The sequence below is a fragment of the Budorcas taxicolor genome, chromosome 4 (genome assembly GCF_023091745.1).
Source record: "Budorcas taxicolor isolate Tak-1 chromosome 4, Takin1.1, whole genome shotgun sequence".
Classification (NCBI taxonomy): domain Eukaryota; kingdom Metazoa; phylum Chordata; class Mammalia; order Artiodactyla; family Bovidae; genus Budorcas; species Budorcas taxicolor.
The window spans coordinates 116,686,465-116,710,566 of record NC_068913.1 but is presented as its reverse complement, the minus strand read 5'-3'; the positions used below and the strand labels follow the sequence as shown (position 1 = coordinate 116,710,566).

The following is a 24,102-nucleotide window of genomic DNA, read 5'->3' as shown; positions in this document are numbered from 1 at the left end:
ATAAGCAGGGTGACAATATACAGCCTTGACGTACTCATTTTCCTATTTGGAACCAGTTAAATCAATTATTATATATTAAAGCCCTTAGGACAGTGCCTGGTACTGTAAATATTAACTATCGTTACTGTTATAAAATCATTTCTTAATTACACAGCTGCAAGTGTAAGGATAAGATTAAGAGAATGGAGAGTACCAACTTCAAAGTTTTGCCCCACCAAACAACAGATACAGCTATTGGAAAGTGACTTTTTAGAGGGGACATTGGAATAAATGACGTTACTATGCTATAAACTTCATTCAGTGAAAGTGAAAGTCGCTCCGTCGTGTCGGGACTCTTTGCGACCCCATGGTCTGTACAATCCATGGAATTTTCCAGGCCAGAATTACTGGAGTGGGTAGCCGTTCCCTTCTCCAGGGTATTTCCCAACCCAGGGATCCAATTCAGACCTCTCGAATTGCAGGCGGATTCTTTACCAGCTGAGCCACGAGGCAAGTCCGAGAATAACTCCATTCAGACACGTATCTTATTCTTTGTTCTGTTCCCAAGACTCCGCACAAGGTCTGGAGAATAGCAAATACTCAATATCCATCCATTTTATCATCTCATCTAATATTCATCTTAACGCATAGACACTTGATAACAACTTATTAATAGAATTTTTCTGCCTCCAAAATGAACTCGATAAATCTGTCGGCTTGATATATTTTAAAAAATTCGTTTAAATTTAATGTACTTTTTTTCAGAGTCAACCATGAGCCACACGCACACGCTGCTAGTTTTACTTAACAAAAGCATATTGAAGTTTACGAGAAAATAAACCCCCAACCTGTCTCCCAGTCTCCTAGGAGACGCGGGGTCTGACGTAAGTGAACCTGCAAGCTCGAACGCCCTAGTGCGCATGCCCGCCGGCTCCCCTGCGGAGGCTGGGCGCAGTGCGCATGCCCACTCCGGGGTCAAGGGGTCAGCGTCTCTGACTGGCTGAGGGGAAGACACCGGGCGGTAAATGGCGCTGCAGGCGGGAAGGTTGAGTGGCTGGTGCTCCGAGCCTCTGGGGAGATGTGTAGTGACTTCCATAGGGCTGAATCTGGGACGGAGGTGAGAGGCGCCGGGGTGAAAGCCAGGGAGACGAGAACAGGGCCACGGGCGGGCGCGGGAGGCCAGAGGGCGTGGGAGGCCCGGGCACTCAGGAGAAGGAGGAGGCGCGCGGGGCCCGGGCGCCGGCGACCCTGGTGCCCCGTCCCCCAAACTTGCGCCCCCCGGAGACCTGGGGCCCTCAGAGGGCTCACTGCGTACACGACTCGGTGTAAAGTGGGAGCTGTCTAGTCTCTAGCGTTATGGGCCGAACCTGTGCACGGCAGTCAAACACGGTGTGCAGGAGAGGCTAAGAAAAGTAGGGTGTCGCCCGGCTGATCGTTCATAGATTTTTCTAGAACAGGGGTGTCTGAGTAGGTGGCACCACCTTCGCCTTCTGTACGTCTTTGCTTATGGTGTCCTGCTCTCGCTATTGCAATATATATCCAGCCTAAATATCCAGGGCCACACAAGCAGTGTGAGGCCTGCAAGGATTTATTCAGGAATTGAACCAGCAAGAACTAAGCACTTAGTATGTGTCCGCCGCGGGTGAAAGATCTAGAGTCAGAAGCAGGGAACAGCTTCCGCTATTGCAGAACTGAGAAGGGAGGCCGACCGCAAATTACAGGGCCTTGGGCAACCTGGAAGACTTAACTGGGAGGAGGAGGCGACAGCTGAAGTTTCAGGGACCTTTTGAAGGTGGCTTGGCAAGGAAGGGGTGACATGGGGCAGGGAGTTGGAAGTATGTGGGTTCTGCCTTTGGGTTTTCCTGATAGCTCAGTTGGTAAAGAACCCACCTGCATTGCAGGAGACCCCGGGTTCGATTCCTGGGTCGGGAAGATCCCCTGGAGAAAGGATAGGCTACCCACTCCAGTCTTTTTGGGTTTCCCTGGTGGCTCAGCTGGTAAAGAATCCGCCTGTAATGCGGGAGACCTGGGTTCGATCCCTGGGTTGGGAAGATCCCCTGGAGAAGGGAAAGGCTACACTCCAGTATTGTGGTCTGGAGAATTCCATCGACTGTATAGCCCATGGAGTCGCAAAGAATCGGACACGACCGCGCGACTTTCACGTTTATGCTGCTTGATTTAGGGAAAGTGCAGGTAGTTCTTTGTAGTTGAATCCAAACAAAGCTAGTGGGGACACAGTGTTGGGAGGTCAGCCCTGAGAAATAGGCAGTGCAGGTTGTGGAGGATCTTTTATAGAGGAGGGAGGGTGGGTAGCAGTGCCCTAAACTGATGAGCAAGCTTTCTGTGCGGGTCCAGATAGTCTGTATTTAGGTTTTGCGGGCCATTCTGTCTGTCGGGACTGCTCAGCTCTGCTGTTTAATGTTTAGGCAGCCAGAGACGTGTAAACAAATGAGTGTGGCTCTGTTCCAATAAACCTTTTGTTCTTTGGGGGGATCTTATTTTTGGTGCCAGGTCTTCATTGCTGTGCCAGCCTTCTGTAGTTGTGGCAAGTGGGGGCTGCTCTCTGGTTGTGGTGCGGAGGCTTCTGTTGTTGGGAGCGCGGCTTGTACTGCACAGCAGGCTTAGGTGGCTGTGGCAAGTGGGCTTTGTAGTTGTGGTCCCCAGGCTCTAGAGCACAGGCGTGATAGTTGTGGCGCAGGCTTAGTTGCTCCACGGCCTGTGAGGTCTTGCTGGACCAGGGATGGAACTCACGTCTCCTACATTGTCAGGCAAATTTTTTATCACTAAGCAAGCAGGGAAGTCCCAACCTTTTTTTTTTTAAACATCAAGATTTGGCCTGCTGGCCATAGTTTGCCAACCCTTGCTCCTTTAGAGTAGAGGCGCCTCTCCCTGTAAGAACTCCTACAGCTACAAGCTTACTGACTGAAATGATAATTTGAATCCCAGGTTAAACTCAGATGACTTTTGCAGTCAGAACAAGGCTAGTATCTGAAAACTGAGAACCCAGTGCAGTCAAATCACTGAACAAAAAATGCATCACATCGTCTGCCTGCCTGGCGATCCTCAGCAAGACTGCCTTACTAGAATTACTTTGGAGTACAGAGCGGATGGGGGTGGGGAGGATGCTTCTTTATTCTTTTTCCTTTTTGTCAACAAAACCAACTAAACAAGCCTCTTTTTTCTAAATTGCTGGGCACCCTGTGGCCATTGTTTAATTTATTTGGATTCTGTTTCTTTTCTTTGTACATTAGTCTACTACGCGAACTTCTTGGAGTCACTGTGTTGAGGAAGATGTCTGAGGTCTCAGACTATCCCAAGAAACTGAAATAAGCTACTTTAAATTTTTAATTCACAAGAATAGCCATATTATAAAATAGCTAACGTTCCCTACATCTTGTGACTAGGAGGCAAAAGACATTTCATACAGGGTCTTAAAAAAACACGAAAGTTGCAAAGAGGATTTTTTTTTTAAGCAGATTCCAGGGGTGCAATTTCTAGTAGGCGAGAGAGCAAGTGGAAAACTTACATAGTGAGCCCTTGATTTAAAGAAGACACACCTTGGAATGCTATTTATGGTAGATAGTCTGTTCTTTACCTTACTTTTAAACAGTAGCAATGGTATTTTTACTTTTATATTCCTCTGAACATTAGAAAAGATTTTTGGCAATATTTTGGTATCACTCACCAAGTGGCTGTATTTGCATATAGTTGTTAAGTAGTGATATATGTTGAGTTTTCTCAAAAATGCCAGTATTTGTTAAGTATAAAAGTAACCGGTGGATAAAAAAATTCACTATCCAGTTTTGGTTGACATGTACAATATACTCTTTCTTCTCTTTTAATTTTATTATGATAGTTTCTATTGTATTTATTATTAAAGTAGGACATGCTTATGGCAGAAAATTCCAGTAGTATGAAGTGAAAAGTTGGAAACCTCTCTACCCCAATTATCATGTCCCAAGGGTGGTGCTAGTGGTAAAGAACCCGTCTGCCAATGAGGGTTCTCGCCCTGGGTTGGGAAAATCCCCTGGAGGAGGAAATGGCAACCCACTCCAGTATCCTTGCCTGGAGAATCCCATAGACAGAGGAGTCTGTAGGGCTATAGTCCATAGGGTCGCAAAAAGTTGAACATGACTGAAGCAATTAGTATGCATACAAGGTGGATTTTTGTGACGTTTCCCAGAAATCTCTCTCTCTTTTTTTTTTTTTGATGTTTTGGCTGCTCTGCTCAGCATGTGGGACGGTTTTCCAACCAGTTATTGAACCCAGGCCACCACAGTGAAAGTGAAGTACACGAACCACTAGACCACTAGGGAATTCCCTGCCAGAAATTTCCTAATGTCCTTGTTTTGGAGGCTGAGATGGAGAGTGCTGGATCTTGATTCTAGCCTTGGCTCTGCCGGCAGCAAGCTGAGAGATTTTGTATAAGTTATTAAACCTTGGGGCTTCGCAGGTGGCGCTAGTGATAAAGAATCTGCCTACCAACTCAGGAGACCTAAGAATGGGGGTTCTATCCCCGGGTCAGGAAGATCCCATGGAGGGGGAAATGGCAACTCACTCCAGTATTCTTGCCTGGAAAATCCCACGGACAGAAGAGCCTGGCGGGCTACAGTCCATGGGGCTGCAAAAAGTGGGACACGGCTGAGCACATATATTAAACCTTGGCTTCTAGCTGTAAGGTGAGGGTGATAGATGATAAATTCTCAGTTCCCTTTCAGCTGTACTTCTAGAAGGTGAGTCCTTATATTTCTGCGTATCCTTCCACTAAGCACAGTATTCCCTGCACAGTACACACTTGATAAATAGTAATGCCTGGTTTTCTTTATTGTTTGGCTGCACTGTGCTGCACATGGGATCTTAGTTCTGTAACCAGGTATTGACCTGTGCCCTTGGCAGTGACAGTGCAGAATCATAACCATTGGTCCACCTGGAAATCCCCTGGTTTTCTTTTCTTAGAAAAGGTTCAACTCACCTGCCGAATCAACTAGGCCTGAAATGGATGGTGCTGGAGCGTCGGGCCCATACCTGGCTGTTGCTGGCAGTCAAAGAGGCACAAGAGGGCTGGTATGCCAAACAACACCCCCCCACGATGCTGTGACGCATAGGAGGGCCACTTCAGTGAGCCTTGAAGCCTAGGTTGTGAACCCATGTGGAGCCACAAGAGGCAAATATTACATAAGACAAGTAGTGTTTATTAAATAGTATTTGGTCTTGCAGTGATAGAACAACATCTGTCCCCTTCTCTCTTTTCATCCCTTCTTACCCAAAACAGAATCAGTGCTCCATCATTACCATTCCTCCATTGTGAGTACTTTCAACTTCCTTGTCTTTTTACATCCTAACCTACAAAGGCAGAGACATTACTTTGCCAACAAAGGTCCGTCTAGTCAAGGCTATGGTTTTTCTAGTAGTCATGTATGGATGTGAGAGTTGGACTATAAAGAAAGCTGAGCACTGAAGAATTGATGCTTTTGAACTGTGGTGTTGAAGAAGGACTCTTGAGAGTCCCTTGGACTGCAAGGAGATCCAACCAGTCCATCCTAAAGGAGATCAGTCCTGGGTGTTCATTGGAAGGACTGATGTTGAAGCTGAAACTCCAATACTTTGGCCACCTGATGCAAAGAACTGACTCCTTGGAAAAAGACCCTGATGCTGGGAGGGATTGGGGGCAGAAGGAGAAGGGGGCGACAGAGGATTAGATGGTTGGATGGCATCACCAACTCAATGGACATGAGTTTGAGCAAGCTGCAGGAGTTAGTGAAGGACAGGGAAGCCTGGCGTGCTGCAGTTCATGGGGTCACAAAGAGTCGGACATGACTGAACTCAACTACTTTCCTGACCATGGTTAAACCTAGCTGTCTACTTCCTACTGTTTACTGTCTACCCACTCAGCTGGATATTGCTAGAGAAAATTACAACCAGGCTGACTGATTTCATTTTTAAATTTATAACCATCAACTTCAAGTGGACTCCCAATCTATCTGTGCTTTCCTAGCTAATTCACTTTGTCTTTACAAAATACCTGGTATCAATTCCAATCTTATGCCTGAATTCTAGCCACACATGTTTTAGTACCTTCTTGATACCCACATGGATGTCTAATAGGCCTCCCACACTTAACATGTTCATCATGATTGACTCCTGAATGAAAATAGGAGAAGCCTTGCCCCAAACTGAAGCCTTGGTGTACCACCACACATGTACACCCAGCCCCAGCCTGCTCTCTCCTCTGCCTTCCCTATCTTGTTAAATGATGGATTTTTTTCTACCTTTAGTTCAAGCCAAACCCCTTGAAGTCATTCTTGAATCCGCGTTTCCCCCTGCTGTCAGCCCACATTCATTAGTGCGTTCTGTCGTCTGTGCCGTCAATGTGTTTTCATGGGTTTGACCACATTTCATTACCTTTCCTGCAGCCGTTCCTCTTCCTGGTGACCATTACCTGCTTGACTGCAGTGACCTCCTGATTGCCCTCCGCTCCACCCTGTTCACACTTCCTCTAATGTATTTTCCACGTAGTATCCACGATGCTCCATTCAAAACAGAAGCAGACTCTACTGCCCAGAGCTTTCTGGAGGTTCCTGTATCATTCATGGTAGAACCTGGAATCCTGTTTCTTACATGATTTGCAAACTGTGATTTGTCCTTCAGCCCCACCGATAACGTCAGCTCTCCTCTCCTGCCTTTGTGATCTCCTCTCCCTCACTCTTCTTCAGACTCCCTGTTCTTGCTCTTCCTTGAATGTACCAGATCTGCCTCGGCCTCAGAGCCTTTGCAGTTCCTGTTGAGTCTGCCTAGATACTTCTCCCTGAGAAGGTGACACGGCTCACTTCCACACTTGCATCGTTTCTGTTCACAAGCCAACTTGTATGAGGAGGTCCTTTCTACTGTTGGTTTTTTAAGATTTGTTTATGGCTACGCTGGGTCTTCGTGGCATTGTGCGGGCTTTCTCTAGCTGGGGTGAGTGGGAGCTGCTGTCTGTTAGTCGCTGCGGTGGTTTCTCCTGTTGCAGCGCATGGGCCCTGGAGCGTGCAGGCCTCAGTAGCTGCGGCTCACCGGCCCTAGAGCGCAGGCTCAGTAGTGGAGGCACACAGGCTCGGTTGTCCTGCAGCATGTGGGGTCTTCTCAGGCTGAGGGCTGAACCCATGTCCCCTGCATCGGCAGGCAGGTTCCTAACCACTGAGCCACCAGGGAAGTGCCCTTCCTACTGTTAATCTTTATTCCACTTACCTGTTTCTTCCTCTGAACACTTACATCTGACATCTTACATTATACATGTGTTGTCTTACCACCTCCCACCCCTGCCATTTAAGAATCATCATTGCAGATGTTCTCTGTTTATTCCTTTAAGTCTCAGTGTTTAGAACAGTATTTAGCTCACTGTAGGTGCTCAGTAGGTCTTACCCAGTAACTGAGTAAAGAATACCTGTGCAATGCTGGAGACACAGCTTCGGTCCCTAGGTTAGAAAGATCCCCTGGAGAAGGAAATGGCAACCCACTCCAGTGTTCTTGCCTGGGAAATCCCATGGACAGAGGTGCCTGGTGGGCTGCAATCCATGGGGTCGCAAGAGCAGGACACAGCTTAGCTACTAAACAACATCTGGCTTCTGTCTCCATCTTCCATTAAGAGTGCTTTTCTCAAGGTTACATGTTGCCAAATGCTCATTTCTAAGCACCCCTCCTAGACTAGAAAGGCAGAAGGTGCACTTCCTGCAGACAAGCTGTCAGGACCCCGGAACAGGCTGATCAGTGCATGTCTAAAATAATCCATCAGGAAAAATCCCTCCTTCCCTGGGGAAGAGAGAACAAGAGGATAGGAGAATACACCTCACATGTTTCTCCGCGGAGTCCCTCACAAACGGGGCAGGAGGCCAGGGGAGGGAGTGTTCTCCAGTGTTAAGGTTCTGCAGTTTTGAGTCTATCCTTTGTTATCTCTTTCTGAGGTCTTGTGTATAGTTGATTCTTCTAAGTGAAATTTTGAAGCACAGTCTGATAATAACTTCCTAGTGAAATCTTCACTGTACATTTAATGAAATTACTAATTTGTGGAATGTCATAAATTTAGTCTTTATTTTGCTAGAAATTAATGCTGCTTAAGTACATATAGTAATTTTCCCCTGACTTTCAATATATTTTTCTTATAGGATGATTGCTTTTTAAAACATTAGTGAAAGGCAGTAACTCTCAGGGAATATACTAGAAACAATGGAATTGTACTATTTCAGTTCAGTCGCTCAGTCATGTCTGACTCTTTGCAACTCCATGAATCGCAGCATGCCAGGCCTCCCTGTCCATCATCAACTCCCGGACTTCACTCAGACTCAGGTCCATCGAGTTGGTGATGCCATCCAGCCATCTCATCCTCTGTCGTCTCCTTCTCCTCCTGTCCCCAATCCCTCCCAGCATCAAAGTCTTTTCCAATGAGTCAACTCTTTGTATGAGGTGGCCAAAGTACTGGAGTTTCAGCTTGAGCATCATTCCTTCCAAAGAAATCCCAGGGCTGATCTTCAGAATGGACTGGTTGGATCTCCTTGCAGTCCAAGGGACTCTCAAGAGTCTTCTCCAACACCACAGTGCAAAAGCATCAATTCTTCGGCGCTCAGCCTTCTTCACAGTCCAACTCTCACATCCATACGTGACTACTGGAAAAACCATAGCCTTGACTAGACGGACCTTAGTCGGCAAAGTAATGTCCCTGCTTTTGAATATACTATCTATGTTGGTCATAACTTTTCTTCCAAGGAGTAAGCGTCTTTTAATTTCATGGCTGCAATCACCATCTGCAGTGATTTTGGAGCCCCAAAAAATAAAGTCTGACATTGTTTCCACTGTTTCCCCATTTATTTGCCATGAAGTGATGGGACTGGATGCTATGATCTTCGTTTTCTGAATGTTGAGCTTTTGTACTATTTAGTATCTGAGTAACAGCTGTCTTTTCCATGTAATTTAGACAAAAGCTTTATTGAAGAGCCAGGCCTAGTACTCTGCCCTGAAGGGCAGTTGAATTTTCTAAGTAGGAGAAGAGCCTGATTTCATAAAAGAATTAGTCCTCTGATTTAAGGGACTCCATGATAAGGGCCAAATTTTGCATTGATCACATACATATTAACATAGATGCTGTTTCCTTGCCTTCCTACATGTTCCAGCTTGTCTCTTTATGTTATGTGTTGTTTAGTTACTAAGTCTGTTTGACTCTGCAATCACGTGGACTATAGCCCACCAGTCCATGGGATTTCCCAGGCAAGAACACTGGAGTGGGTTGCCATTTCTTCTCCAGGGGCTCTTCCTGACCCAGGGGTCCAACCTGCATCCCCTGCATTGACTGGTGGATTCTTTATTGCTGAGCCACCTGGGAAACTGTTATTATAGTTGCATATGTTTGCCTGGAGTAAATTTCCTCTATATATTGTATATGCAGGAAAACTACTAAAAATTATATTGTTTGTAGATGGAAGTCCAAGCTTGTTATAGGGCAGGGGGGTGAATATTTGGTTTAGAGTGTAGATGGACTTTCACACATAACTGGTTTGAAACCTTGCTGCTGGGTCCATCTGCAAACAGATTTCATCACAAAAGGTCAGGGGAAATGAGCCTTTATCCAAATGACAAGTACATATGCATGTCTGCCTTGATACCATTCATTTCTGGTGATTTGATCTTTAAGCTCCCCTTCCTGCTCTAGTGTAAGCTTCTCCATAAAGATAAAATGATGCTTTAAAGCATCTTTACGATACGCATTCTACTTAATAAGCATATATAATAAACATATACCTTGAAGGTATATGATTGCCTGTAAAACAGACTCTTGTTAATGACTATTAATAACTTTAGCGATAACTAAGAATACTCATGGACTTTTGTAGAACTTTGCATAGATTGTCCAAACATAAGAAAATTTGTATAGCTTAAGGATCCCTTTACTCCAGCCTTTGCCCAGTTCTACCTACCTGTGCCCTGTTTACCTTCATCTTAACAAGCAGCTACTAAGTTTGTGCCAGATGTAAAGCATTTTGGAATTGGTGGTGAGCCAAGATAGAGCCCTCTCCTTTAAGCTCTTACGTCCAGATGAGGGAGACTGGTAACGTGTTCTGAAGTATAGGACTAGCTTTCTGGAAGGAGGTGGACCTCAAGAATGTATAGAGTTTTCATTCATTCAATAGCCTGGGCCTTACAGTATTTTAGAGTATAGGGAAAGGACATTTCTCTATCAGTGAACATTTTGTATGTGCCTGAAAGAACTACATGCTGAATCGCTTTCAAAATTAAAGTAGCCTCTCACACTGATTAGAATCCACTGTGCCTTTTCAGTGCCTTCACAGAGCCCCATGTCATTTCTGTTACAGCACCTCCAATACTTTCTTGAATTCTTGAACCCTTTGACTCTGCCCCATTCAATTCTTTGAGGATAGGAACTGTCTGTTGTATCTGTGTATGCCCAGCAACTTATTCACTGGACTCTTTACTGGAAATATTAAACTGGAATATTTACCCATGGATATTTGTATAATTAAGTATTACCCCCTTTGTAGTGTTGCTCCAGTGTTGATTGTGCTGTTGAAAGAAAACATTTGGGGATCCTTGTGATGTTAGGGTGTGTTACGAGAGATGGTTGAGAGAGACCAGGTAATTGTTTAGACAGGACCTTAGATTGTTTTGACCTTCAGCTGAGGAAATCCAAAAACTGTTGTCCCTGCACTCAGATTTTTGTCCGACTCAGTAATACAGACTCTGAGGCTTTGCAGCGCAGGGGAGGAGCTCCAGGCTTTGGGAGCCAGAGATCCCGGTGGAATCCTGGCTCATCTTCTCGTCCGAAGGCAGAGTGACAACGAATAGAGTCAGTGGAACAGCTAAAAGAGACAGTGTATGTAAGTCATGTACCGCTGATACCGCAGCAAGTACAGACAGTAGCTGTTCTTAGATAGGTATTGTTATGATGATAAAACCTGGCAGATACTGATTTGCAAACCAAATGCCAAAACTGTTCATTCACAATTTTAGTTCACGTGCCAAATAGATGAAGATTGTGTCCTCCGTGTATTCTTTCCCAATTAGGAAATTTGGGCTCAGAAAGGTTGCTTAGAGAATCAAGAGAAATAATTATCTTAATAGCTGCCATCACCAAACTCTGCCTGACGTGGTCATCTTCCCTAAAGGAATTAAACTGTCCTGTCAAGCAGAACTTAGTTGGATTCCTTGTACCTTGGCTTAACTTACTTTTTGCCCTTCTGAAGCTCTAGGTTGATTACACCTTGCTTCTTTCAACTCCTCAAATCTGGGCATCATTCACTTAAATTTATGTAATGGTCAAGTTTATACCAGATATTTGGGGTATTTTCTACTTGGGTTTGGAAGATACTTCATCCCATCAGATGACTTGTATATGTTGTTAATATTGCCTATTTGTGTATTATTATGAAAAATAGCTATGTTTTCCTAAACAAAAAATGTAGTGAAGAGTGAAATTAACTGGGTTCTCATCTCTCCTTCTGTATCTAATCTATTACTATATGTTGTTCTGGTTAAAGTTTGTGAAGATCATCTCGGCTCTTACAGAGTTGGAAAAGGGAGGAGTATTTTCGGACAATTATGGATATTCTTCCTTGACAGTATACCAAAACTTGACAAGTAGTGAAGTTAATTGCATTGTAGAATATGAAATTATGTCAGTAGACTTTTCATATGTTACAATTCATTGATTTATCGTTAACTTTAAACTCTCTGAGAGTGAATTTTACTCAGTGATTGGTCATTTGGAAATGGTGGTTCACTGAGTTATGTAGATCTTCCAAGTATTTACACATTTGTTAAATAATTAGCCCCCCAAAATCACATTTGTTAACATCACCAGTGATTTCACCAGTACCTTAAGTATCGGGATGCTGTCAAGCTCACAGTAGTAGATAAAAGTTTTCCAAAATTCACATTTTATCATTGGCAGCAAATACTGTCAGTTACTTTTCCTTAAAGTGATAGGCTCACTTTCTTCATTTTCAATAAGATGTCTGACAGATACCGAAGTTTGTGTAATCATAATTTGTCAGTCATTCTTCAAATCAAAGTGTTTTATGAAAAAGTACCCATCTCAGATAATCACACAAGTGCTTTTCCTAGAGAAAACCCACTGCGTTTCGGTTTGCAGCAGAAGTGCTTTCTTTGTGTGTGAAGTTGGGAGAAGTCCCCAAGACTCCACAGTTTCAGGTCCTGCAGAGTTTCAGGTCCTCACCCCCTCTCTCATTCAGACATTAATTGCATGTTTGGCGGTTCCCAAGGCTACCTTCAGGTTTAGTGATTTGCTGGAAGGACTTACAGAATACACTGAAAGCTTAGTCACGCTTATAGTTTACTGCAGCAAAAGGAAACATTGAAATCAGCCCAGGGAAGAGATACAGTGGGACAAAATCCAGAATTCCGAACAGGGAGCCTCCAGTTGTCCTGTCCTGGTGGAGGGTGGTCAGTGCTAGCTTTCCCCAGCGACAGCGAGGACAGTGTGCCGGCCGAGGAAGCTCACCTGGGCTTTGGTGTCCAGAGTCTTCATGGGGCTTTGTCGTGTGGACATAGTCAGCCCACCAATAACTGAGGCTGAGCTGCCTCCAGCCCCTCACCCCACCACTCTAAGCATCAGTTTCTCTTGGAACACGTTGAATCCTTAGCAGTCTTATGAAGGAAATACTGTTTTTTTCTTCCTTTTACCGATGAAAAACTCAAGCCCAGAGATCTAGTGGGTCAGTTTCTGTCTACTCTTACCTGTAAATTGCTTCTTTTTTTTTAAACTTATGATTTATTTTTGGCTGTGCCGGGTCTTTGTTGCAGTGCACGGACTTTCTCCGGTTGTGCTGAGTGGGGCTGCTCTCCACTGCAGTGTGTAGGCTTCTCTCGTGGCAGAGCACAGGCTTTAAGGCGAGCAGGCTCAGTAACTGTGCTGAGTTGCTCCCCGGCATGTGGGATCTTCCCGGACCTGGGATCGAACCCGTGTCTCTTGCGTTGGCAGGCAGATTCTTAACCACTGGACAACCAGGGAGGTCTATTCATTGCTTCTGAAAACCCCTTGCTCTAATCTACAAATGAGAGAGCAAACTCATAAAGGTGACATCCAAGATCTTTTGTGATCTGACTTCTGTTCTTTAGGACTTCGTTATGTCCTACGTGTTTTGTGCCGCAAGCTCTGGCATTTCAGATCTCCTTACAGTTTACCTACACACAGCTGTTTATAACCTTTTAATCTTGGCTGATGTTGCATCTGCCGGCTATGCCTGCCTATGTGCCCTGTTCACAGATTCAAGTATTTGGAGCTTCTCAGGGAGAGTTTTTCTCCATTGTCCCTTCCCTTCCCATCCCCTCCACCAGATAAGGAGCTGGCAATATAATGAACAGACAAAAGTTGATACCTGTATGACAAGTGTGGTGGGCATAGTGAGAAAGATAATTATAGCAAGTAAGGAAGGTAAATACTGTGCAGTTAGTTTGATTCTGTGTCCCCAACTATGCTATTGGCTTCTTTCAAGGCAGAGACTCATTTTATACCAAGAGTACTTGGTATGTAAAAAATAAAGTATATTCTGGGTAAATGAACACAACTTTTCTGCTAAATTATATTTTCTATTTCATAATTTCCTCCAAATCCTCAAAATGCTGATGAAAAGTTTCTTAGAGACTTTTGGTAAATTGTATAAATATTGATTTGTAGGATTATGTGTGTGTGTGTTGAATTTTAAGTTTTTAGATAATAAATTTTCCTTCTCTCTCTTTTTTTCCTGCCTTTTGCAAGCTCCTTGCCCGACTGGAAGGTAGAAGTTCCTTGAAAGAAATAGAACCACATCTGTTTGCTGATGAAGAGTCACCTGTGCATGGTAAAAACACAGTCTCAATCCAAAATATAGTGTCATAAATTAAGTTTTATAAAACAAGTTTTCCCCCCACTTATATCCATATATGGGTTTCCCTGGTGGCTCAGATGGTAAAGAATCTGCTTGCAATGTGGGAGACCCAGGTTCGACCCATGGGTTGGTAAGATCCCCTGGAGAAGGGAAAGGCAATCCACTGCAGTATTCTTGTCTGGGAGAATTCCATAGACAGAGGAGCCTGTGAGCTACAGACCACGGGGTTGCAAAGAGTTGGATACGACTGAGCAACTAACACACCCACACACACACATTCATATATACACTCACACTTCTAGCAAGAGCCTACGTAGATTAAACGTGAAATTAAAAACTGGGACAGAGATGATGGCGGCTTGCTTTCTAGCCTTCGTTGTCTGCCAGCTGAGATGGAGCTGGTTTACCTTCAGTAAGTCTTCCGTGTAAACAACCTCTCTTATCCCAGCACAGTAATTGTGGGAGTTTGTTGCTTATTGTTTCCTTACAAGTTTGAGGATCACAGGAAGGTTCTTAGGTACTTGGTAGTTCTGTAAATATTTTTACTATAGGGAAAATGATACCCACTTATTCTACTAACACTTCTCCACTAGGGGAAACTGAAAAAAGAAGGTGGTGTGCTTAGATGTGTGTGTGTGTTTTTTCTTTCCCAGTGTAATAGTCTTTAAAGGGATGCAGTTCACCCACTCAAGTGTACAGTTTGCACTTATGCGTCTGTTGGCACAGTCAGTGCTAGAACATTTTCTTCACCCCCGGAAGACAGCCATGCCTGTTGGTGGCCGCTCCTCAGTTCCTCTCATGTCCCTTAGCTCCAGGCGCCTATTAGTCTACTTTCTGCTTCAGTGATGTGCCTTTTCTGGACATTTCGTGTCGTTGGAACCATCCAGTATATGGTCTTTTGTCATTGATGTCTACTTTGCTTCATATTTTCAAGATTTATTATACTGTAGCGTGCATCAAGTAGTTTGTTCCTTTTTATTGACTAATGTTCTGTTGTATCCATTCTTCAGTTGGTGGCCATTTGGGTGGTTTCTACTTTTTGGTTATTAAGAGTAACGCTACTATGATCATCTTGTGTACAAGTTTTTCTCTGGAGAAATATTTTCAGTTTTCTTGGGTAATACCTACGAGAGGAGCTGCTGGGTTGTATGGTAGCTCTGTGTTTAACCTTTGGCAAAATTTCCAGACTGTTGTCTAAAGCGCCTGCTGGGAAACCCACACTTCACCTGTCACCGTCAGTGAAGTGTGTACTGGTTCCAGTTTGCCCAGATCCTGCAAACAGCTATTGTCTGTCTTTTTGATTATAGCCTTCCCAGTGAGAATGAAGTGATACCTCATTGTGGTTTTGATTTACATTTCCCTAATGGCTAATGGTGTTAAGCATCTTTGCCTGTGCTTTTTGGCAATTAGTGTGTGTAACTTGGGGAAATATCAGATCTTTTGCCTATTTATAAAATTGGGCTGTGTTTTTATTATTGAGGTGAGTCTTCTATATATTTTAGCTACAAGCCTTTATTAAATATGTGATGTGCAGATATTTTCTCCTATTTTGTAGTTTCTTTTCTCCATTAAGGCACAAAGTTACTAATTTTGATGAAGTCCACCAATTTATCCAGTTTTTCTTGCTCTTGTCTTTGGTATCAAAACTAAGAAGCCATTGCCTAATCCAGGGTCGAAAGGATTTAGGGCTTTTGGTATCATTGTAACTGATTTCTGTTTTCATTATTTTCTGATCAGAGAACATACTTCTGTGATTTCAGTCTGTTTAAATTTATTGAGCTGTGTTTCTGGCCAAGCATATGGTCCATCCTGGAGAATGTCCCATGTGTGCTTGAGAAGAATGTGTACTCTGCTGTGGCTGGGCCAAGCGTTTTATTGGTGTCTCTTAGTTCTAGTTGGCTTTTAGTGTTGTTCAAGTATCCTTTTCCTTGCTGATCTTCTGTCTAGTTGTTCTGTCCGTTATTGAAAGTTGGATATTTTAGTCTTTTAGTCTCCAACTATTGGTGAATTGTCTGTTTCTCCCTGTCAGTTTTTGTGGGTTTCATGTAGTATTGGGCACATGTATGTTTATTATCATTATTATAGCTTATCAATGAGTTGACTTATTAATCATTTTAAAATGTTTCTCTTTGTCATCTCACACCCTTTAAGATGGCTACTGTCATAACAAACTCACAAGTGTTAGTGAGGCGGTGAGCAGATTAGTACCATTGTGCACTATTGACGGGATCATAAAATGTTAGGATCATAAAAATGGGATCATAATGGTGCAGCCATTATGGAAAACAGTTTGAGGGTTCCTCAAAAAGTAAAATATAGAACTACCATTGTACTTCTGGGTATACAGTTGAAAAGAATCAAAAGCAGGGTATTGAACAGGTATTATTTGCATACCTGTGTTCATAGCAGCAGTATTCACAGTAATTGCTCAGAGATGAAAGCAACCCAAGTGCTCATCAACAGATGAATGGATTTAAACAAAGGTGGTCTGTACATAGAATGGAATATTATTCAGCCTTCAAAAGGAGAGAAATTCTGACATATGCTACAACATGAATGAATCTTGAGGACATGCTTAGTGAAATAAGCCAGTCACAAAAAGAAAAATACTTCCTGAATCCCCTGTATTATATGGGGAGTCTAAAATAGTCAGATCCATGGAAACAGAAAGTGGAATGGTGGTTTCCAGGGGCTGGGGAGGGAAGAGAGAATTGTTTACTGGGTACAGATTTTCAGTTTTGGGAGGTGATAAAGTTCTGGAGACGTATTCTGTCTGGTGACAGGCTAGCCGCTTCTAGTCTCTGTTGGTTACGCTTGCATAGTATTTCGTCTTCTGTCCTTTTAGTATCAACCTTGTGACTTGGGTTGTAAAGTATGCCCGCTGTAGACAACCTGTAGTTGGATCATGTTTTTTTATTCCCTTTTGTCAGTCTCTGCCTTTTGTTTGGACTGTTTAGTCCGTTTGTTATTAGTTAAGACAGGGTTTATGGGTGCCATCCTGCTGTCTGTTCATATGTGTCCTGCATCTCTTTTGTTCCTCCGTTCAATCCTTTACTCTCTTCTGTGTTAAATGGGCGTCAGTGGTGGCTCACAGGGTAAAGAATCTGCCTGCAGTTCAGGAGACCTGGGTTCGATCCCCAAGGCAGGAAGATCACCTGAAGAAGGGCATGGCAACCCACTCCAGTATTCTTGCTTGGAGAATTCCATGGACCGAGGAATCTGGTGGGCTGCCATCCATGGGGTTCTCAAAGAGCTGGACACACAAAAAGTAAAGAAAAAATAGACCCAACTGAGCAACTAACACTTTTACTTTGTGTTAAGTAGATATTTTCTAGTATAATTTTAATTCCTTGTCATTATTTTTACCTTTTTTGTGTTAGTTACCTCATGATCACCCTCAGGATCACAGTCAACATCTTAATTTATAACAGTCTAGTATGGGTTACATACCACCTTAATTTCTATATTTTTTGTAAAAAATCTTTGCTATCGTAGCTCCATTCCTGTCCCCTTCCTCTTGCTGTTATAAATTATGCATTTATACAGTATATGCCCTTCACACTTAAAATTTTGCTTAGTTAAAATCATTAAAATTACTTAATGCAGTTGTTTCTTAAATCAGATGAAAAAATAATTACAACTATAAAACACATAACTCTTACATTTACCTATACAGTTATATTTACCTGTGTTCTTTATTTGCTCATTTGGAATTAAGTTACTGTCTACTGCTATCCTTTTATGCATCCTGAAGGACTCCTTTTAGTATTTCCTATAGAGCATATGTGTTAGTCAAAAAAATTCTAAACTGTCAATAATAAATGACAAATTTTGATCAAACATATTAGACAAAAGATTCAACTATCTTTTTAGTCTATCAGAAAGGATATTATTACATTGAACCTTATGGAACTGACTAAAACATGGATTCGAAGCACAGCTTATACATTTGAATGTTATGTTTCTAGAAACTTTAAAAAACACCATTATGTTCAGTCACTAACAAAAAAGTTTACTTAAAATTATGATAGATCTTAGAGCTATAAAACTAGTTAGATGAAAAAAATACCTGATTAGATGAATACTCTTTAGAGCAACAGCAGACATAAGACCAGGATTATAAGGGTTATTTATCAACAACAGCACTTTAACAGAAAGTGTTACAGGGAAGTTCATTTTGAAGCAGTAAGAGATTGAGGGGTTACAAGCATCTCCAATACTGTTGTGAAACGTTTTTAATGCTTTTTCTGGATAGTAGTTATTCAGGACCATATGCAAACTCATTATCTCTTCAGTACGATAGTGATTGCTCTGCAAATTCAGCTCGCTTGTTATATGATCGCTCAGTCGTGTCTGACTCTTTGAGACCCCATGGACCGTGGCCTGTCAGGCTCCTCTGCCCATGGGATTCTCCTGGCAAGAATACTGGAGGGGGTTGCCATGCCCTCCTCCATGGGATCTTCCCAACCCAGAAATCAAACCCAGGTCTCCTGCATTGCAGGTTGATTCTTTACTGTCTGAGCCTCCAAGGAAGTAAGTTGGTACCTAGAGGATGTATTTTTTGGCTTTTCTCTCTTTTCCTTATTTTGAAGGCTCTTTAGATTCATAAACTCACTCTGACAATCTGCTACCCAAACCCCTTACAGCATTCTATTTGTGATGGTAACTATCAAGGCCAAACCATCCAGATTTTCTGGTTTAGTTTAACTTGTCAACTGTCAAACTGTAGAGGTGATTTTTTTTTTTTTTTGGTTTGGGTTTTTTCTTTAACTACCAGTTGTCATACTCAGTAATTTGACTGGACTAGGGCAAGATTTCTCTTAACAGCTCACAGAAACTTATGAGATAGTGTTTCAGATGCAGTTAAAAGGACCCTGTCTCCCTATAGAACATTATGTTTGAATATTATTTTTGATCTTATGATTAGGTAGTAAATGTTTATAAAAATCAATGAAATTTATTTCAGTTCATCATTAAACAAACATTTGTAGAGAATCTAGTTCAAGAAGTTAATGATCATATTCATCTTTAATTTCCAAGTTGGCAGATTTTACTTACCCGGTTGTTAGAAATGCCCTTTTCCCCCTCACTTTGCTACTAATCTGTAAAAGGGGAAGAGTGCTTCTACCTACCTAATAGTCTCTCAGACAGCCTTAAACTTTATCTCAGTTTCATTCATGCTGAACCAGGGCTATGAAGAATCCATATTCACACCACACCGGCTGGTCTCAGTTAATGCATGGGTTTAGAAAGCCTCGTTAGATCTTGTAGGAGAGTGCACTCAAAGCCTTACTCTTGAATTACCGCTGAAAACATGTTTATGAGCCCCACAGCTCTATCCAAGAAAACACTTAGCAAAGTTTTCATTTTCCCTCTGTTCTGAGAACTCCAGAAAACATCCGGAGAGGTCTCACAGTTACCCTCTCACCAATATCTTGGGTTTCTAGCTCCCTGCGGAGTCCCTCCTCTGTTGCCTCAGAATATGTTACATTTATCTTACCTTATCTTCATTTGACTCTCCAGCCACATGAAATTGCTGTTGAATTTTTACTCTTGAAACGAGCCTAAACCATTGTTATTTTTCTGGTTCCGCATGTGTGCCTCCCTTCCTCCAGGCTGATTTCCCTCCTGCTCTTCTCTAAAGAGTGACTGCTCCCTCTGGTGCTGCTGCAGACTGAGCATCTCTGTTTTTAAAGTTTGGCTCATAAAATAATGTTTGTGTTAAAGGTGCTTTTGCAGACCGTACATTTACTGCTGTCAGGTTACTATCCAGGACAGGCCGGCGATCTGTTCCTCACCTCTCCCGGGCTGTTTTTTCATTTTTAGAACTTTGCTGCTGCATTTACTATTATTTAGTACTATCCCTACGAAATTTCTGTCGTACCTGCCTTCATGCTGGCTCCTCTAACTGTGGGTGTGTCCTGAGAATTGAGTTTTGGCCTCTGTCTTAGGTTCACTCCCACTCCCCTAAAGAGTTTTCTGTTCTCTGTTTCTATGTAGCTTATTCCTAAATTACTCTCTTTCTTATTACTGTCATGAATCTTGAATCCTAGTGGCCGTAGGATATATTTATTTTTGACACCTAGAGATACATCTTAACGTACCATTTTGAAAGCTAAATTCTTGTTAGAATATTTATGTGATATGTGGATGAAAACTCTCTACTCAGTCTTTTTCTTTCTTTACATGGTACTTCCAAGCCTGTCTTTGAGAACTTTTAAGTCACTACGCTAGGTTTCCCCTTACCTTCTGAGTAAGTGAAGGAGGCCAAAGACTTGATAGAAACGAAGCGTCAGCACACTTGGCCCAGGGGCAGCTGGCGGGGGCTGAACCAGCCCTGAACCGTTGGCTCCTGCCCTGGCTTATCTCTGGTGTTGGCCCCTCATTCCACGCCTTGGTCAGTGGCCTTCACACCTGCCCACTCTGCTAACCAAAGCCACACCCCACCTGCGCCTCCCTACCACACCTGCTCCCTTTCAAAATGCTGTGTTCCAAAATTGACTTTCTGCATGGAATGAGAACTTACATTTTCATTTTTTAGATTTCTTTCAAGACGTTCTTAAGAAGAGAAGAATCCGATGAAATGCATTCAAAAGATACTGTACTCTGCACTAAGGATAGAGTATTCAAGTTCCTACCTTAAAGTAGTGAACAAGAAATCTATCAAGTAAATCGTCAGAAATGCCATACCTTGTAAATGTAATGACGATCGACGATCAGGTTAGCTTTTCCTACCTCTGAGTGTTATTAGGAGTCCCTTTTTCCGCTGGAAAGCCCCGTGGAAGCGTTGAGGCTGCTCCTCGGCCTTGTGGGCCGACTTGCCAGGAAAAAGAGGTGCATGTGTGTGGTCTGCTTGTTATCGCCCCACCACGCCTCTGCGTGGTCCGCTGCGTCCTCACAGCCACTTTCCCATCAACCTTGCTAAGCTGTGTTTTCACCTTTCCTTCCCTATTACTGTTGGCTCAATGTTAATGTTCCTTCATCTAGTGATGTAGCTTATTCTCTTTCTATAATATAGGGCGGTAAAAGACTTTATTTGGGGGTATGGGGAGGATTTCCACTTAGTTCTTCCTTAGCTATATGGTAGGAGGGAGTAACCTGAACTTCTGGGTTGAATATAACTGAATATAATTTTAGTCACCATAAGAGCATCCGTGAACAATTGTTAATGTGAAGATAATTTTACTCTCTGAGGCTGAAATCTTGGGAATGGGGGCGAGGGGAATCTTTTTAATTAAAAATTTGAATTGCAAATTGTATATAAGATTATAGTAAAATTTGGCTGAAGTTTTATACTACTTAAATATGGTATGGTGGCAGATTGCTAGATTTCTTACAGATTATTTGTGAGTGTTCCAACATACAATGGTTTGTTAGTAGTAACAGGAAATAAAGTAACTGGACTCTCAGACAGACCTTGTAGTCGGGTCAGAACCTAAGAAACTGCCTTTTTAACATGGTGTTTCCAGTTATACTGTTTAGCCGTAAAGTGAATGGCAAATAGACAAGAATGGAAAAGCCCGTTTTGAGTGGATTTTGAAAGTCTGGCGGCAGGACAGTTTCCCCAGGTGTTTCATTTGTGCTGTCCTCAATAAACGAGACTTACTCGAACCTGCCAAGAAAGAGATTTGAGTCTTCGGAGTAGCTGACCCTGACTTATAACGCTCGGAAAATAACTTACAATGCAGGTGTCACTTCAACGAAACAGTGTCGAGCGGGATTCATACAGCACATGGCAACTAAAGGCAGTATGGAAACGTGCAAGGTGTTTCCCCCGGGGATGCAGTTGGCACTCAGGGCCTGAGGGCTGTGGGCCCTACTGCCTGTGTGTGTGAAATTGCACAGTCAAGAGCCCTTCCACCCAGAAGGCCAGCCACTTTGGGAAGCCCTTGTTAGGGAGTGTTTCAGCTGCACGTAACAGAAGCCCAGCCTCATGACTTACGTTCTTCATGTTGGTGTGGAGGCAGGCTGTGCGTGGCTGCTGTGCAGGGTTCTGCATTGTCATCCACGTCCTGGGCACCTCCAGTCTTCCTGCTCCATCCTCCTTGGGGCCTCCCCTCTGCAGTGTGTACCTGCCGTCCTCGCTGTTTCCAGATAGCTGTCACCTCTGAGAAGGGAGCAGCAGAGCAGAAGTGGCGCCTGTGTCAGGCCAGCACAACTGGGGACCCCCAGCAAACGCCCACCTGTGGCCACACGGTGGTATCTGGCGGCCTCTCTTTGCAAGGAAGACTGGGGAAATTGCTTTTAAGCTGTGCACATTGCTTTTCCCCCGAAAGTGGGGTTTTACACTTAAAGAAAAAGGAGAAACCAGATATTGGGTGATTAATGACTAGAAATGTGTACCAGTAGTCAGTATCTTTTTAAAAGATGCTTGGTCTAAGGCACTTTATTCGCAGCGCTGTAACTCATCTCCAGGAGATGCCCATAGGCCCATTTCAACCATCTCATCTTGTTTGTCAAATTTTCTTGGTGCTAATTAACAACCAACACCTTTTTCAGAGGTGAAATGAATGATTTACGTTTAATTTCTTCATTTGTATTTGCGTATACAAATTCCTTTTGGCAAATGGGTTTAGATTTTCTTTCAAAAGAGAAAATTTCCATAAATGTCTTTATAAAAAACATTTTTTGCCGACTTCATTTTGTATCCTGTCATTATTGTGCTGCTGCATTTTGACTGACGTTTTTAAATTTTACACAGGTGATATTCTTGAATTTCATGGTGCAGAAGGAACAGGAAAAACCGAAATGCTTTATCATCTGACAGCACGATGTATACTTCCAAAATCGGAAGGGGGACTGGAAGTAGAAGTCGTGTTTATTGATACAGATTACCACTTTGATATGCTCCGGCTGGTTACGGTCCTGGAGCATCGGCTGTCCCAGAGCTCTGAAGAAACAGTGCGCCGCTGCCTTGGCCGATTGTTTCTGCTGTACTGCGGTGGTAGCACCCAGTTACTCCTCACCCTGTGCTCGCTGCAAACCATGCTCTGCAGTCATCCTTCTGTCTGCCTTTTGATTTTGGATAGCCTGTCAGCTTTTTATTGGATAGACCGCGCGAACGGAGGAGAAAGTGTTAACTTACAGGAGTCGACTCTGAAGAAGTGCTCTCAGCTCTTAGAGAAGCTTGTAAACGAGTATCGCTTGGTTCTCTTTGCAACAACGCAAAGTATAATGCAGAAAGCCTCAAACCCGGAGGAAGGGCCTTCCTGTGCCTTTAATCGCCCGGGTGACGTGGATGTGGACTATAGGCCCTATCTCTGTAAGGCGTGGCAGCAGGTAGTGAAGCGTAGAATCCTCTTCTCCAAACAAAATGATTCTAAAGCCGGCAACCAGTTTTCTTTAGTTTCACGTCATTTAAAAAGTAACAATTTAAAAAAACACTTTTTTACTATTGGAGAAAGTGGTGTTGAGTTTTGTTGATGTGTATCTTAAACAGTCTTTGGTCAGATGTTATGGAAGTTTTAAAAAGTGTTTAATAGGCTAAAATGATTTGATTCTAAAGTTTTAAACTCTAAGGGAATCTAACATAACCACGTTTCTACACAGAATGGAGTTCTTAAACTGGAACCTTAAGACTGTTCTGTTCCTGGGTTGTTGAAGATTATTCAGAGTGATAATAATAATAGTTAAACTATATTAAGTTGTTTTAAAACTAAATACATAAGATACACATTTCAGTCCAAATAAAATGGAGTTTTCTAACTTTGTGTCACATTTCTGGAACTCAGTTAAATACTTGTTTAGGAAAGTTGAAACGCCTTTCTGATTTTTCATATTTAACTCCTTTAAGAAGCTGTGAACTTGGAAAATGTTTCTATGGAGCTGTTATTTCTGTAAAGGGGATGAAAGCAAGGAGCCTACCCAATCTGCCGTTCACACCCAAGACTACAGGAAGTCAGAGCATTCTGATCTGTTATACTGAATCCCAGGACACAGTGGTTGGGTTTCTGTATAATTGTTAAATCACAGGGAAATGAGATACCCATTCAGAGAATTCTGTGAAGGTTGAAATTTTCATCTTTCTTGTTAAGTAACTTGTTGTTTGTTGTTGTTCAGTTGCTCAGTCATATTCAACTGTTTGTGACCCCACGGACTGCAGCACGCCAGGCTTCCCTGTCCTTCACCATCTCCCGGAGTTTGCTCAAACTTGTATCCATTGAGTCCATGATGGCATCCAGCCATCTGGTCCTATCACCGCTTTCTCCTCCTACCTTTGTTAAGTAAGAGACAAATGCTAAAACTATAGTAT

General features: G+C 42.8%; 1 protein-coding gene across 1 annotated transcript; it reads left to right on the top strand.

Moving 5' to 3' along the window:
• The first annotated feature begins 989 nt into the window (after positions 1–989).
• On the top strand, positions 990–23,273 carry XRCC2 (X-ray repair cross complementing 2). Its single transcript, XM_052639191.1, has 3 exons — positions 990–1,096; positions 13,742–13,823; positions 22,552–23,273. Exons 1-3 carry the CDS (start codon positions 1,058–1,060, stop codon positions 23,271–23,273), a joined length of 843 nt encoding a protein of 280 aa, XP_052495151.1. The 5' UTR covers positions 990–1,057.
• The last annotated feature ends 829 nt before the right edge of the window (positions 23,274–24,102 follow it).